The 16,227-nt window shown below is 40.4% G+C and overlaps 1 protein-coding gene across 1 annotated transcript; it reads left to right on the forward strand.

Moving 5' to 3' along the window:
- The first annotated feature begins 6,429 nt into the window (after positions 1-6,429).
- LOC149298753 (carboxypeptidase A2-like) lies at positions 6,430-13,685 on the forward strand. The gene is made up of 11 exons (XM_089487150.1): positions 6,430-6,494; positions 8,665-8,746; positions 9,455-9,589; positions 9,983-10,081; positions 10,341-10,442; positions 10,648-10,746; positions 11,067-11,177; positions 11,944-12,034; positions 12,194-12,393; positions 12,478-12,562; positions 13,498-13,685. Exons 1-11 carry the CDS (start codon positions 6,430-6,432, stop codon positions 13,683-13,685), a joined length of 1,257 nt encoding a protein of 418 aa, XP_089343276.1.
- The last annotated feature ends 2,542 nt before the right edge of the window (positions 13,686-16,227 follow it).

Raw genomic sequence — 16,227 nt, forward strand, 5'->3', positions numbered from 1 at the left:
TAATCCTAGTCTCATCGCAGATATGGCAGTTCCCCATCAAACGGTAAAGTGCGACTTAAACATTAATGTATGTATTTGTAAAATATTTGTTGACATAATTTTATAAAAAACGAGATATGAATAAAAAAATATATTATTATTTCTTTATAAATCTGTTGTTTCTTTATTAAAAAAAGACAAGGTGTCCGTGATTTATCTATGCAAAGGAGGAGATGCCTCCAAACAGGAGTGTAGAGACTTATACAGTGAGGGTATTTAAACCATTAATTGTTGCCATGTAAAATGTATCTTCTCTTTTATTTGCTGCTCTATCACTTCACTATGAGACGTTAATAACTGAAGTATCTCTGCCCTGTGCTGATGGTAATGTGTGAATGATGTGATACCCGCAAAATGCTGCTTACAGAAGACCCTTCAAAGGTTAAATTAATGAATAAATGAAGTTTATCTTCCGTTGGAGAATGACAGTCGAAAGCAAATAAGCAGTTTTACTATTTGGAAGAAAAATGCACAGACAATGATTATGAGAATAATACAAGTTTATTATATAATCATTTTTTTTTCTATACAATCGACCATAAAGCAGGTCGAGAGGGGGCCACCTCTGGACTCACAAAGAGTCATTCTCCAGCCCACTGGAAAGGAAAAACCCCAGCGTTGGAGGAAACCTTTAGAGAAGCCATGGCTGGAAGAATTGCCCTTCCCTCAGGGCATTAAGAGGCTAATTCTATCTTGTGGATGGGGAAAAATGAAATTCAAAATAAAATACAAATAATTGATCATAAACGTTGATCTGCGGGTTACAATCTTCAGACCTCTGCTGGGACCCCGACACTCTGCGAATCTCTTTGCCGGAGAGCCGACACTCCGCAGATCACTTTGTCAGGCAGCCAGCAGTTTTGACGTTTCTTCAGACTTCTTTGCTGCAGTAGATGGAGATGCTCCAGAGTGACGGCTTCGCTCCTGTGTGGAGATCTGTGCATCTTCTGTTATGACATCACAATGGAGAAAAAAAATAAAAAAAACTTTATTTACACACACATTTACACAAAACATTGCAGATTTTATAACAGGAACTGGGCATGGAAATGAATATATGCAATATGAATGATATAATGTAAAGGGACATATAGCAATACAATTCCTGTCCGTTGTGTGATATGTTTCTGGGTAATGAATGCTGCATGTTGTCACATAGCAGGGAAGTGTCTTTTTCAATAACGGGTGCTTAGCAGTGACAGGGGTGGAATATGGCGCCGATCCTTCAAGGATAAAAAAGTGTCACCGGGTGCAAGTACAATCCTGGTCGCATTTAATGCGAAGCAAAAGGGGCCTCGGGTGCAGTTAATATTGGGGGTACAAAGCAGCTGCCCCATGAGTTTACAACTACCACCCCTCCCTCGCCCCGGTAATCAGCCCTTTGAAGCCGGTATTTTGGTTTATGTGACGGGGAACCGGCAGCAGACTTACTCAAAAGGACGGAGCTTCTCCTGCAGCAGCCAGCACAAATAGCGAGGCTAGTAACGTCCGGATCATGAACGGGTCAAACTTAACACAACTTGTATCTGTGACGTGACTAAAGTAATAATTAAATATATGTTAAGTAGTGAATGTACAGCCTGTATAACAGTGTAAATTAGCTGTCCCTTCAAAATAACTTAACACACAGCCATTAATGTCTAAACCTTGGCAACAAAATTGAGTATACCCCTAAGTGGAAATGTCCAAATTGGGCCCAGTTAGCCATTTTCCCTTCCTGGTGTCATGTGACTCGTTAGTGTTACAAGGTCTCAGGTGTGAATGGGGAGCAGATGTGTTAAATTTGGTGTTATCGCTCTCACACTCTCTCATACTGGTCGCCGGAAGTTCAACATGGCACCTCATGGCAAAGAACTCTCTGAGGATTTGAAAAAAAAAATTGTTGTTCAACATAAAGATGGCCTAGGCTATAGGAAGATTGCCAAGACCCTGAAACTGTGCTGCAGCACAGTGGGCAATGTTTTCACAGGACAGATTCCAATCAGAACAGGCCTTGCCATGGTCGACCAAAGAAGTTGAGTGCACATGCTCAGCATCATATCCAGAGGTTGTCTTTGGGAAATAAACGTATGAGTGCTGCCAGCATTGCTGCAGAGGTTAAAGGGGTCAGTCTGTCAGTGCTCAGACCATATGCCGCACACTGCATCAAATTGGTCTGCATGGCTGTTGTCCCAGAAGGAAGCCTCTTCTAAAGAAGAAAGCCCGCAGTTTGCTGAACACAAGCAGACTAAGGAAATGGATTATTGGAACCATGTCCTGTGGTCCGATGAGACTAAGATAAACTTTTTTGATTCAGACGGTGTCAAGCGTGTGTGGCGGCAACCAGGTGAGGAGTACAAAGACAAATGTGTCTTGCCTTCAGTCAAGCATGGTGGTGGGAGTGTCATGGTCTGGGCCTGCATGAGTGCTGCCGGCACTGGGGAGCTACAGTTCATTGAGGGAACCACGAATGCCAACATGTACTGTGACATACTGAAACAGATGATCCCCTCCCTTCAGAGACTGAGCCGCAGGGCAGTATTCCAAGATTATAACGACCCCAAACACACCTCCAAGACAACCACTGCCTTGCTAAAGAAGCCGAGGGTAAAGGTGATGGACTGGCCAAGCATGTCTCCAGACCTAAACCCTATTGAGCATCTGTGGGCATCCTCAAACGGAAGGTGGGGGAGGGCAAGGTCTCTAACATCCACCAGCTCCGTGATGTTGTCATGGACGAGTGGAAGAGGACTCCAGTGGCAACTTGTGAAGCTCTGGAGAACTCCATGCCCAAGAGGATTAAGGCAGTGCTGGAAAATAATGGTGGCCACACAAAATGTTGACAGGTTGACACTTTTGTTGCCAAGTGTGTGGAATTATTTTGCTGAGAAAACTAGAATTTACACTGTTATACAGGCTGTACACTCAATACTTGATGTGAGGGATGTACTCACTTTTGTAAGATACTGTAATCACTAAGCTGCTTTGTTAATTATTTGTGTGCTAGTCTCCTTTGAGACACCAAAGCAAAAAAAATGCCCAAACCCAGGGATGGAGAGGAACCAAAAACATTTAAATTTACAAATTTCCCCCAAGTTCAGGGTAAGAGACACCAAATCATTTAAACAATTGCCTTAAACACTGGGCATACATTCCACCATTAACAATGCCATGTGTTCAAGAGAAAAAGACTCCATGTAGCATTTATCCTGATGTGCAAGAAGAAAAAACCTTGATATCCTGTGTGTTGGGTTAAATACAAATATACATACTTAGTATATACAACAATGTGTTCCCATTAGATTCATGGTTATTAAAACCTCTTGGCATTGCCATGATTTAGGTGTCCCTTGTGACTGTGTAACATTGAAATACCGCATATATGTGGTATATTGTGTGGGAGATTTATTGTTATGTTCCAGGTAGCCCAGTGCAGTAGCGTACCTAGCGGGGGGGGGTCCGCACCGGGTGCCGCTCATCAGGGGGGTGCCAACTTGCTGGCACCCGGCACCCCTCCAGAGATGGACAGTAATGTCTGCCGCTGGAGGAGAAGGCTCGCAAGGGAGCGGTATCAGAGGTCTTTAACAGACCTCCGGCTCCCTCGAACCGGGAACCGGGAAGAGGTTAAAGACCTCCGATACCGCTCCCTCGCGATCCATGCGGCAACTGCTGCTGTGAGCCGGGGTTTCTTGTCAGATCCTGGCACACAACACTGAAGCCGCGCCCACCGTCGTCCGAGCCCTCTGAACCGGAAGAAGACAGAAGAAGAGGAGCTGACTGCTGTTAGAAGAAAAGAGGAAAGGTAGGAAATCATTCAGTGAGAGTGAGAGTGACAGTGAGAGTGGATTGATATCTGTGGATTGGTATGTGTGGAATCTGTGGATTGGTATGTGTGGATTGGTATGTGTGGAATCTGTGGATTGATAAATGTGGATTGGTAAATGTGGATTGGTATGTGTGGATTGGTAAGTGTGGATTGGTATGTGTGGAATCTGTGGATTGGTATGTGTGGATTGGTATGTGTGGAATCTGTGGATTGGTAAATGTGGATTGGTATGTGTGGAATCTGTGGATTGGTAAATGTGGATTGGTAAATGTGGAATCTGTGGATTGGTAAATGTGGATTGGTAAGTGTGGTAAGTGTGGATTGGTATGTGTGGAATCTGTGGATTGGTATGTGTGGATTGGTAAGTGTGGTAAGTGTGGATTGGTATGTGTGGATTGGTATGTGTGGAATCTGTGGATTGGTATGTGTGGAATCTGTGGATTGGTATGTGTGGATTGGTATGTGTGGAATCTGTGGATTGGTATGTGTGGAATCTGTGGATTGGTAAGTGTGGATCGGTAAATGTGTGAGAGTGATGGGTGTTATGCTGTACCATTTCCAATGTCTTTTTCATTATGCTCTAAAGTACATCATAACTCCCATCAGTCTATACTGTTCCATACAGTGGCAGAGCTGGGAGACAGAGGCCTTGCACCCCCACCGCAGGATTCCTGAAAGGTAAGTGAACTTCAAAGGGGGGAGAGGGTAGATAGTTAGGAGGGGGTAGATAGGGAGAAGGGAGTGAGACGGGGGGATAGGGGGTAGATAGGGAGAAGGGAGTCAGAAGGGGGTGAGAATGGTTGGATAGGGAGAAAGAAGGGTAGCAAGAATATTGAAATAAAGAGTCAGAATGAGAGAGTGAAAATGAATGGATTAATGTGTGGATGAATTGTGTGAATGAGTGAGAGAATTAATGAATTTGTGAGAATGCATCAATGAATATGTGTAAATAATTTGTGTAAAAGAATAAATGATTGTGTGAATGAAAGTGAATTAGTGAGTGACTGTAAAAGTGTTTGTGTTAATCATAGGTGTATAGTTGATTTGTCAAAAAGGCAAAGATGGTATGAGCAGGGTGTTTATGGGACAAAAATGGCACAGGCAGGGTGTTTATGGGACAAAGATGGCACAGGTAGCGTGTTTATGGGACAAAGATAGCGTACACTCGGCTGTTTGGGAACAATGCTGACTCATGCTGGGCTGTTTGGGGGCAAAGATGGCACGTCCTATGTGTGTGTAATTTGGGTGCTGGTCAGGTTCTATGTGGGCAATGTGGACGCTGTTTTTTTTGGACGGTTATTAAAGAAAGCACTATTATATGTTCAGTAAATGTTATTTAAACGTATTTATTTTACTTATTAAAGTTATTAATTTATTTTTTCAGATTTCTTGTTGTTTACAGTTGACATACAGTTTACAAATTGGTGCAATATTCTTGCCAACATAATTTTGTAGATGTCTTTACATTTGGGGGGGGTGCCACTTACAGGATCCGCCCCGGGTGCCAAATACTCTAGGTATGCCCCTGGCCCAGTGTGAAGCATTTACCCAAAAACATGCCTGACATGTGAAAAGGTAAATCAAAATACTGTGGGTGTGCTTTTTGGAAATATATAGGATATTAAGAATGTAACCAAGGCACCCAGTGGGTGAGTGTATGTGTGTTAGCATGTATGAACATATGGTGATAAAATGTGTGTGCATACGTTAGTGTGCGGTGTTATTGCATATTTTTGGATGTTAACATATGATGTTAGAGTCCATTGGTTTTAGAGCAAGTCTGCATGTTACTATGTGTGTTATTCTGTTTGTTAGTTATGGGATAGCTGGTCATGGGAAGAGGAGTGCTCATCATGCGTAAGGAAAACTGCCTCCATGCACCATCACCCCTAGACTCAACATTGAATCAGATTGTGGTTATCTACTGTCTTCCAAATATGTTTTATGTGTCACTGTATTACCTTTCCACCCCACACAAATAGGATCATAAGTGTATAAAATATTACTACACTGGGTCTCAGGAAAAAGTTTGAAGGGCACCAAGTAGAATATTTTGTATTCTGTTTTCATTAAGATTGCATGCTATAATAGCTTTGCTCTTATTTTGACTGAATTCCTTCCATTATTAAAAATGAGTGTCTTGGTCATCTAATTCTGTATACAGGGCTTTCATCACTTTTTGCCTGCCATATGCTTTCTAAAAACAGAACCTATGAGTAGTTAAAAAGTAAAAATTGATGCTTGAACACTGTGTAGATAACAGATTTACCTTAACCATATTATAATTTATGCCTCTTAATTTACCGTTAACAAATATTTAATTTAAAATACATTAGAAGTACGTAGAGATATAATATTAACTGCATTACTGATGCAACATATACACTTTAGAAATTTACTGTGTTGATTACATCCGAAAAATGCAATATTACCTAAGATATGTCTTATATCAGTCAGTTACCTTGAGATAAGCTTTTATACACCTAAAGCTATGACCACCTGCAGATTCTCACCATTATGTCAGTGTAGAAGCCTGCCTGTTCTATAAATACCATAGAGGACTGGCAGAAGTTCCACTCTTTACAATGAGACTTCTCCTGCTCCTCTCTGCCTTAGTGGCAGGTACTATTGCTGTACAAACCTTTGTAGGGTGAGTATAAGTGCTTTGGAATCTAGATATTGATGGTACTTTTCACATTATTGGTTTAATCACAAAGTCCTATGTTGGTCCAAGTTGTGATAATATGTATATCCATTTTACTTTTTTGTTTCTTGAAAGAACTGTAAAAATAGAGCATTTGAAGGTTAGTGGACAAAACAACTATGCTTTGTGCCAAAACCCTACCTGTTTGCAAACTACAAACAAAAAACACTGAAAAATACAATTTAGCGGCAGATAAAAAATATTGTTTGCACATTTTTTTCGTTGTTAAAAACAAATCATATGGTATATTTGGACATGTTTTATATTGATAGCCTTACGTCTGCCGCATAAATTTTTAACTCTTTAAGGACAGTGCTGTCTTTTTTTGTACACTTCGCGTTTAACATTTCTGAGGTGCTCATGTTTAGTTGTTATTTTCTTCTCTCTCATTTAGTGTACCCACACAAATTATATATTGGTCTTTTACAGGACAAGAAGAGTTTTCCTTAGATACCATTATGTTGATCATATCATATATTTTACTATTTAAAACATTTTTCTTTTACTCATCTCCAGAAGCTTATAAAAAAACTGCTAAATAGATTCTAATATTTTACTCAAAATACAAAATAGTGAAGCTCAATATTTTAATTAAGTATAAATATTACACCATCTGGTGAAGTGGTGCCACAAGAACAAACTCCCCGAAATGTTTCAAATACAACGCAACCAAAATAATAAGTGAGTGAATTATATGTGCAACACAAAAATAATATGTATAAAGATACCCTTCTGGCGGGAGTTCCCACATAAAATATCCAAAAGGTTCATATAAAAGAGAAAAGGAAAGAAAATTTTATGGTGTAGTATGTCAAAATAGGTCTCAAGAAAACACTATTCAGCAAATCTGACCCTTACACTTTAAAGGGCATAGATATGCCCATATGTAGAGTATGATGATCTCCTTAGAAATTTCTTTATCCCAAAGAATATTTGTCCAAAGTTTAGGAACACCCAATGTTTTTATATTTTTTTCAAGTTATAGGGCAATAAGTACAAGTAGCATATTGCTATTTCTAAACCATTTTTTAAAACTGGTTATTTTGCCCCCATGCCCTATTTGGGACATCTTTGAAGCCAGTGACAGAGACTGTTTGGGGGTTAATAATTGACATGTGGAAAATTCTGTTCCCGTGTCTTATTTGTGACACCTTTGAAACCGGCCAATTCAATTTACCCCATCAAACCATATATCACTGAAAACTAGACACCCCAGGGTATTTCAAATGCTGGCATTTTAACACTTTCCATGCCATGAGTTTTTGGAAGATACAGTGCCAGTTTTAGGACTTGCTCTATTAACCTGCATGGTTGGCTGCAGTACCTGTAGTCAACATGCAGGGTTAGCTCAAAGTTTTCAGGATGGTCTAGATAGAACTCTGGGAGATCCTTTATTTTGAATGGACACCGCCATCTTGTTACAGACAATATGTCTAGGAGTGATGAAATGGCCCCCCTGGAGTTTTTATTTGTGTTGCTGTAAGCCTCTATATCGAGACCCTTAGGAGGCGATTGTCAGTTGTTGTCAAGGGGTTAAATTCTCTTATTGTGTTAATCTCTGCCAATTCTGCTGAAAAGACTTGTTTCCTTTATCTAAAAAAAACTTTCATTATCATAAATCTTCCATGTGCAACATAGTCGATTGGTTTTATGAAATACATGTTCTTATTGTTTAACTTATTTTACACTGAAGCCTAATACATTAAATAATATTAGAAACAAATTTACACACCTGGGTATAACTAAATTTTTGAGCTACATTCATCAATTAGTAATGCATAATAGTGCTTAGCTACACATGCTTAAGCCAGTAAGATAAAATAATTCAAAGTTTAGGGAATGAAGTCATGAGCTATGGGTGAGTTGCAGTGAGATGGGGATCTTTAATCTGTGTTATGCCAGGCCAACAAACCAGGAAAACCAATGTAGGCATGCATAAGGCAGTCAGATAAAGCTTCTCCTCTAATCACAACTCAGCTTCAAACTCAAAGTTTAGTACACATTTGCTCTGGTACCGAAAAAGAATATTGGAACAAACCCAAAAATCCCAAAGATAATAGACTCCTTTAATATTTTGTGTTATTAATAATTGCTAAAAACAATTTATTTTCTCCAGACACCAAGTCCTGAGGATCAAAGCAAGCAACGATGATCAAATAAAGGAACTCCAGGCTCTGGAAGGGCTGACACACCTCGAGGTATAGTAGGCATACCTGAGAACTTGCCACGGTAGTCTACATGGAGCTTTCTCTCTTCTGTGGGCATGAGTTCGTCTGCACATAGACCTGGTAGGGCTAGCCACAAAAAGCCTATAGTGGGAGGGAACTGGATGGGAAACAGGGAGAGTGGGCAGAAAGTAGGCAGAATGTGAGTAGAGAGTAGGCTTGGCCATACGCAATTCTGGTTCAGCTGAAGACTCCGAGTCAACCCAGAGAGTTCCCATCTATAAGAGGAGGACATATTCAGATCTGTCATATAGATAATGTATCAGTCTATTTATCTATCTATCTGCTTCAAGCATTCATGCAAATCAACGATAACGAGGGCGCTCACTGCCGAAACGGACGAAAACAAACTGCAAAAGTTCTGAATTTCTTCATGCTTTGTCCATTCGCCGCTTTCTCATCCTATAATGTCACCCAAGAATGTCACACTAGAATCATACATTTGCAGATAAACATGAGTAAGAGCCTTCATATGGTATGTCTCTTTGCCTGTGACTATATTTACCACTAATAATTCGGCCAATCTCTACAAGACAAACGAATGTGATATATGAATTATATGATAGTATGAATTGCAAACTAATGTTCACTTCTTCATCTTCTTCATGTTTGTTCGGCAATTTAGCAATGAATTTTGTTTTGGGAATTTAATTCTGTGTCTTATTCTTTACATGTCTGTAGCTTGATTTCTGGACTGAACCAGCCAACATTGACAACCCAGTTGATGTTCGTGTCCCATTCCATAGTCTCCAGTCTGTGAAGTCTTACCTGGAGTTCAACAACATTGAGTATTCTATCATGATCAATGATCTGCAGGTATACCAAAGACAGCATTACTTTTTGTGTTCTTGATGGACTTAGGTCATCTGTCTACCATAAGACCAGAGTAATGATGAATAAGGACTAGAATTGTTAAGGATGTTAAGGAATAGAATTGAGCAATACTGTAAAACATCTAGTCAGAATATTTTTTGTTTTGTGATGGGCATTTGCCCCGGATGCCTTCATAAAAGATGGAGTATTAACCACAAGAGGTGTGCTACTAAAAGCAAGGTACCTTAAAGTGGCTCTGCATCTGATTGTGAAATTACCATTTGGTGCCAAATACCACAGTAGAAAATTAGCTTCAACAGTTTCAAGTGTCTTTAATAGCAATGGGGGAGATACCAACCATTGTGGTATTAATAACCTGTGATCTTTTTGTTTTAGACAGCGATCGACTCAGAGAAGCAGGAGATGGAAACTGATAATATCAAGGAACGTAACTCTGCCACCTTCAACTATGCTACTTATCATACCTTGGACAATGTTAGTAAATTAATCTGATAAGCAATACTTATTTTATATTTTGTAACTAGTCAAAGTAGTGTAAAAATAGTACACACTCATTAATGATCATAATGGTCATAAGTTCTTTACATATAGTCTGTGTCCCAAGTTTCCCCTGATGTTGCTAAATGAAACCCCATGTTTCTCTAAAATATTTTGCTCTTGTAAATAAAATTGTAGTCTTAACTTGATTCGTATACACAGCAAGTCTCACATATTTTGCTTTCCATTATGTTAGGTGTTCAAAGGTCTTGATGCTATTGTGCTGGATTTCAAATCACTGGTCACCAAGCAACAGATTGGGACTTCTACTGAGGGACGTCCTCTCTATGTCCTCAAGGTAAATTATATTAACACACGCTTGCTGATATTAAGGAGTTAACCCCTTTGGGATTTTTCAGTTTGCAGATTCTACTTTAAGTTGTGTTTAACAAAACATTGGTTGTGCTTTTATTTGAATTGCTCTGTTCATGCCAAAAAGCAAATGGGTTGCTAAGACGATTCATTATTATCTCAATTACTAACAAACTGCATTTTACATCCAGTTCAGCACTGGTGCCAGTCGTCCTGCCATTTGGATAGATGCTGGCATTCATTCTCGTGAGTGGATTACTCAGGCTACTGCCTTGTGGGTTGGATACAAGGTAATTGTTCACTGTTTTCTTCTATAATAATTAAATTCTACTATTCAGTCTTCTGAGACTATATGAGGAAGTGTAACTATACCAGTAATTCCCACACTTACTTATTTTCATCTATAATACTCTCTTCATTAACCAAAAAAACTCCTGATATGATTATGTTCCCAATTTGTTTACTAGCATATATTGCTAGATCATGTGCTGCAAAAATTATCACCTCAAATAAATGAGTTGACAAAGGAGAAGTGAAGATTTCCTAGAGATGCAATACGAGTCCATAGTTTGATGAATATTCATGACATCGAAACTGTCTCTTTCTACAGCTTGCAACAGACTATGGAAAGGATGCATCCATCACATCTCTGCTCAACAAATTTGACGTGTATCTTCTAGTTGTTACCAACCCTGATGGATATGTCTATTCTCATACTACAGTAAGTATTCATGCCACAGTACCTACCTACCTACCTACCTGCCCTTCTTTATCTTAAAAGTGGAAAGAAGTTGTCAAACACAAATTCCAGACTGAAGATTAGTGTTGAAAAGTCTTAATTGCACCAAATACTTCAATGTATAACCCACGATAAAATATCATTTTTATAAAAAGGAATACATTTAGTCAATTTAATGCACCATTTTCCTTTCCCTAAAAGTGAACTATAAAGATATAACTGTTTATATACAGAATCAAGAAGGATTTTTTCCCATTTTTGACGCAAAATAAGAAATCGCTTCGATGTAGGGTTTTTGTGCTCTTTTGGATCAACAGCAAGGTTGAATTTAAAAACTTTTTCGACATAAATTACCATGTTTCTATAATTATTTTCAAAAAAACAGAATGTTGCAGAATCTTATAATACCTTTTGTATTGGACTAACAGTCTGTTTTTGCATTCTTACACAATGGACTAATACGGCTACTCCAAACTATATATAGAGATGTTATCCAAACTCCTACGGTGTAGGTAAAGATCCCCTTTTTCATTAGTTATACAGACCTAACCACATTTTGCCATGTGATGATCACAAAAACATTATGTGTTTTTAAGGTGTATCACTAAATTCCATCTAAATGTTGTGCCAATAGAACTGTCACAAAATATGTAGGTTGTACCTGTGTAAAAGGATTTCAATATGCATTAAAATAACAAACCATTTAGGGTGATAGACTGTTCCTTTAATGTCATTTTTTTTCTCTCAGGATCGTATGTGGCGTAAAACCCGAGCCCCTAACAGTGGAAGTCGTTGTATTGGTGTTGATCCTAATAGGAACTGGAATGCAGGCTTTGGGGGTAATTACCAACTGATACACAGTCGTCTATAACTTTTCAAATATATGTAACTTATTTAAAACAATATGTACAAACTTTATTTTGAGAATTGTTGATGGTAGGTTTTTTAAATCTTGTATTAAAAGATCTGAGGCTGATGTATCCTTTCCTTGTGTGTAGGACCAGGTGCTAGCTCAGATCCCTGCTCTGATTCTTACCGTGGGCCCAGTGCAGAATCTGCAGTGGAAGTGAAAAATATTGCCAACTTCATCAGGTCACATGGAAAAATCAAGGGCTTCGTGTCAATCCACAGTTACTCTCAGCTTCTGCTCTTCCCATATGGCTATAAGTGCACCAACCCTGCACACTACACAGAACTGGTGAGTCTCTGCCCTGTTCGAGATTGCCCAGGATCTGGTGTTTGTTGATGAAATGTTTTTTGAATCATCTGCTTTTCTTGTTAGAACACCGTGGGTAGATCTGCTGCTGCCGCCTTGAGTTCTCTCTATGGAACACAGTACAAAGTTGGAACTATCTGCTCCACAATCTGTAAGTTTATCTCATGTTACTCTGATGGGCAGTGTCTGATCACGCAGTTCACTCTGTTTAATCTCACATATGTTTATGACATGCCACAAGCTTCCAACATCAGCTATCTTCAGATTGAAATGAATACCAATGATAATATAACTATACAACTATCTACAAGGTTTAAGGCAATAGCTATTCAGAGTTATAGCGTTCTCAGGGCCGGCCCGACAATAGAGCCGAGTGGGGCAACCGCTCCAGGCGACACTTTTGAAGGGGTGGCACCTTGCCGCCCCAAGCCCTTTTTTTCTTTTTTTTTTTAAAGCCGAGAAGAGATAGGGCGCCGAGTGGTTTTATCTTACCAAGTTGTCAGTTATCACTCGGCGCTCTACCTGGGTCTCTCGGTGCCGGCTTGTAATTACAGGGAGAATGCTGAAAGGTAAGTACGGGGGGGGGGTAGATAATGGGGGGGGGGGGCGGCAGGGAGAGGAAGGGTAGATAATGATGGGGGGGCGGCATTTTAAACTTCGCCCCAGGCGGCATTTTGTCTTGGGCCGGCCCTGAGCGTTCTGAATCTTACTCTGTACCTCTTTCCTTTTACCTTCTTTCTTTTACCTCTGTACCTCTTGTATAATGACACACACTGATTGCCATCTGTTTAGGGCAAATGTTTTGTGACTAGTATACCACTAAATTTTTTTCTCTAAATACCCAGAAAATTCACCCTGGAAACTTTGCTATATAATCCTCATTTCTTATATCAATTAAAATATGTAAATGCTTGGAAAAATTTACTAATTGCTGTCAATTGTGAAAAAAACCCATCATTTTATTGCTTTACCCGCAGCTAAGGACACAGGTACCGCAGCATGAGCTTGTTACCTGTAATAGATCAGTTGGTTTACTTGCCCATAAAAAGAAGTTACTTGATAACCTTGTTGTTTTTCTTGCTTCAGACCAAGCCAGTGGTGGGAGCATTGATTGGACCTATGACATTGGAATTAAATATTCCTTTGCCTTTGAGCTGAGAGACACAGGACGCTATGGATTTCTCCTACCAGCCACTCAGATCCTTCCTACAGCACAGGAGACCTATCTGGGTCTGAAGAAGATCATGGAGCATGTACGAGACAACCCTTACTAGAATATATACCTCTATACAGAGCACCAGTCAGTTTATTATACATAATAAAGTAACCAATTTTAACAATGTGTTTTGTTTTTATGTAAATCATTCTATCATTCCGTAACTTCTTTTAGAACACTTTGGAAATGCAGCTTCTTGGGTAAGGCGAAAAACTGGCCTTTGTGTATAAGAATAGCTGCACTCGTGATCACAGAGCAAAAAATAAATATTTTTACAGCAGGCATACCTCAAGGAGATATCATTGTATATCCAGTGTCTAGTTCTTATTTACTGGGGAGAAACGATAACCTTTCCCTTGCTGGTTAGCAAGTCAGATGCAGGCATGTACAATATCAAAGTTAACATTTAAAAAAGTATCGTATTTGCTCGATTATAAGACAAGGTTTTTTCAGAGCAAATGCTCTGAAAAATACCCCTCGTCTTCTAATTGGGGTCGTCTTCTAATCAGACCTCAAATAGAGGTCTGATTATGAGACTAAGATCCAGATCCCCCGCACCGCTGGAGGGGACCTGGATCCTCCTGTCTCCCCCACACACACAAACACACTTACCGGTGCTTCCTGCTGTGTTGCCGGGGCAGCGGGTTGACGTCTACGCGATTCGCGTAGACAACGTCCGCTGCAGCCGGAAGGAGGTGTGGCTAGCAGCGGGGGTTGTCTGCGTCCGTCGCGGATACCTTCCCCGACTGTCAGCGATCAGAGTTCCCCGCACCGGTGCGGGGAACTCTGATCTCTGACAGCCGGGGAAGGTATCCGCGACGGACGCAGACAAAGCCCCGCTGCCAACTCCACCTCCTTCCGGCTGCAGCGGAAGGAGACGTCAACCCGCTGCCCCGGCAATACAGCAGGAAATTGGAAGCACCGGTAAGTGTGTGTGTGTGCGTGTGTGTGTGTGTGTGCGTGTGTGTGTTAAATGGGGGCATAGGGCATTTCTGGAATGCCTTATACCCCTATATACCACTCTGGCATTTAGGGGGTTAAAAGGCATATTATGGGGCAGAGTGGCATATAGGGAGGTATAAGGCATTTCAGGAGGCAGAGTGGCGTTAAGGGGGCATTTAATAGAGCACTCTGCCTCCTGAAATGCCTTATACCTCCCTATATGCCACTCTGCCCCATAATATGCCTTTTAACCCCCTAAATGCCAGAGTGGCATATAGGGGTATAAGGCATTTCTGGAGGCAGAGTGCTCTATACAATTCCTTTTAACTCCCTTAATGCCACTCTGCCTCCTGGAATGCCTTATACCTCCCTATATGCCACTCTGCCCCATAATATGCATTTTAACCCCCTAAATGCCAGAATGGGATATAGGGGTATAAGGCATTTCTGGAGGCAGAGTGGCACATAGGGGGTGAAAAGGCATACCATGGGGCACAGTGGCATATAGAGGGTTAAAAGGCATATCATGGGCCACAGTGCCATATTGGTGTGGCAAGCCTCGGGGCAGATGTGCGTAACTGGGGGACAGGTTGGAAAATACAAGGAAATAAAAACAAAAAAAATATTTTTCTCAATCATAGCTTTTATTTAAAAAAATAGTTTACATGAATTAACATTTACTGGTAAAACTTTTTTCCTTTAGGGTCGTCTTATATTCAGGCTTTTTCTTTTTTCCTAAGTTAATATTCAGATTTTGGGGGGTCGTCTTATAATCAGGGTCATCTTATAATCGAGCAAATACGGTATTTTGCTGCAATATTTTTATACACCCAAGTTTTCAATATGTCCCCCTGGCGATGATGAGGCCCCCCGGCACTTTAACACAAGTGCGGCTGCACGCTACATAGTGTGCAACTGGCAATATCCGGCAGGTGCCACACACTGCAGCACGCGATGCTGAAGCGGCAGATCATGTGAGTGGCGCAGTCTGCCAGCATCCCATCAGCCATTTGCCCGGTGTGCAAGAGGGCCAGTTAGTGCCTGCATCTCCTCGTAGGCTAATTTAATGGGTTTGCTTTCCAGTTGCAGTTTTAGCTCACATACTTTTGTAAAGGGCCAACTCATTATTTTTCTCCTGCCAGAAGAGCTTGGCTTTTCCTGTGTAGTACTCAGTGACATTACACAGGTTGATCTATACATTATACAGGACCAATTCAAACCCTTGTTGAAGGAATATTTTGCTATGTTGGCCCTATAGAATGCATACTGAAGTTGGTAAATTAAAGCTTGAACTGACCTGTAAAGTCACACTATAGTGAATAACCCCATATGAGGCAATACCATGCCTAGTGAGCACTCAATGAATATGTTAGTTTTCCATAATGCTTTCACATATGTAACAAAATACTCTCAGGCACTTACATGTTACACAAAGTTACTTGTGCACATTTACTGAAGTAAATATGGCTGAAAAACCTGCAGAGTTTCAAGCAGAAGACCACTTCTGTAGGCCATGTAGGATCTCCAGTTTGGTAAAAGGGAAGTTTGATATTATTCCCACTGTACACTACATATGCAAGCCTCAATCCTAGATAAGTTAGCTCTTGCTGTTATGAGCCATCCCCACACCTTCCACTTCAGGAATGGCACTCTAAATA

Source organism: Sceloporus occidentalis, unplaced genomic scaffold (genome assembly GCF_023333645.1).
Source record: "Sceloporus occidentalis isolate IW3139 unplaced genomic scaffold, rSceOcc1.0.p SCAF_31, whole genome shotgun sequence".
NCBI classification, from domain to species: domain Eukaryota; kingdom Metazoa; phylum Chordata; class Lepidosauria; order Squamata; family Phrynosomatidae; genus Sceloporus; species Sceloporus occidentalis.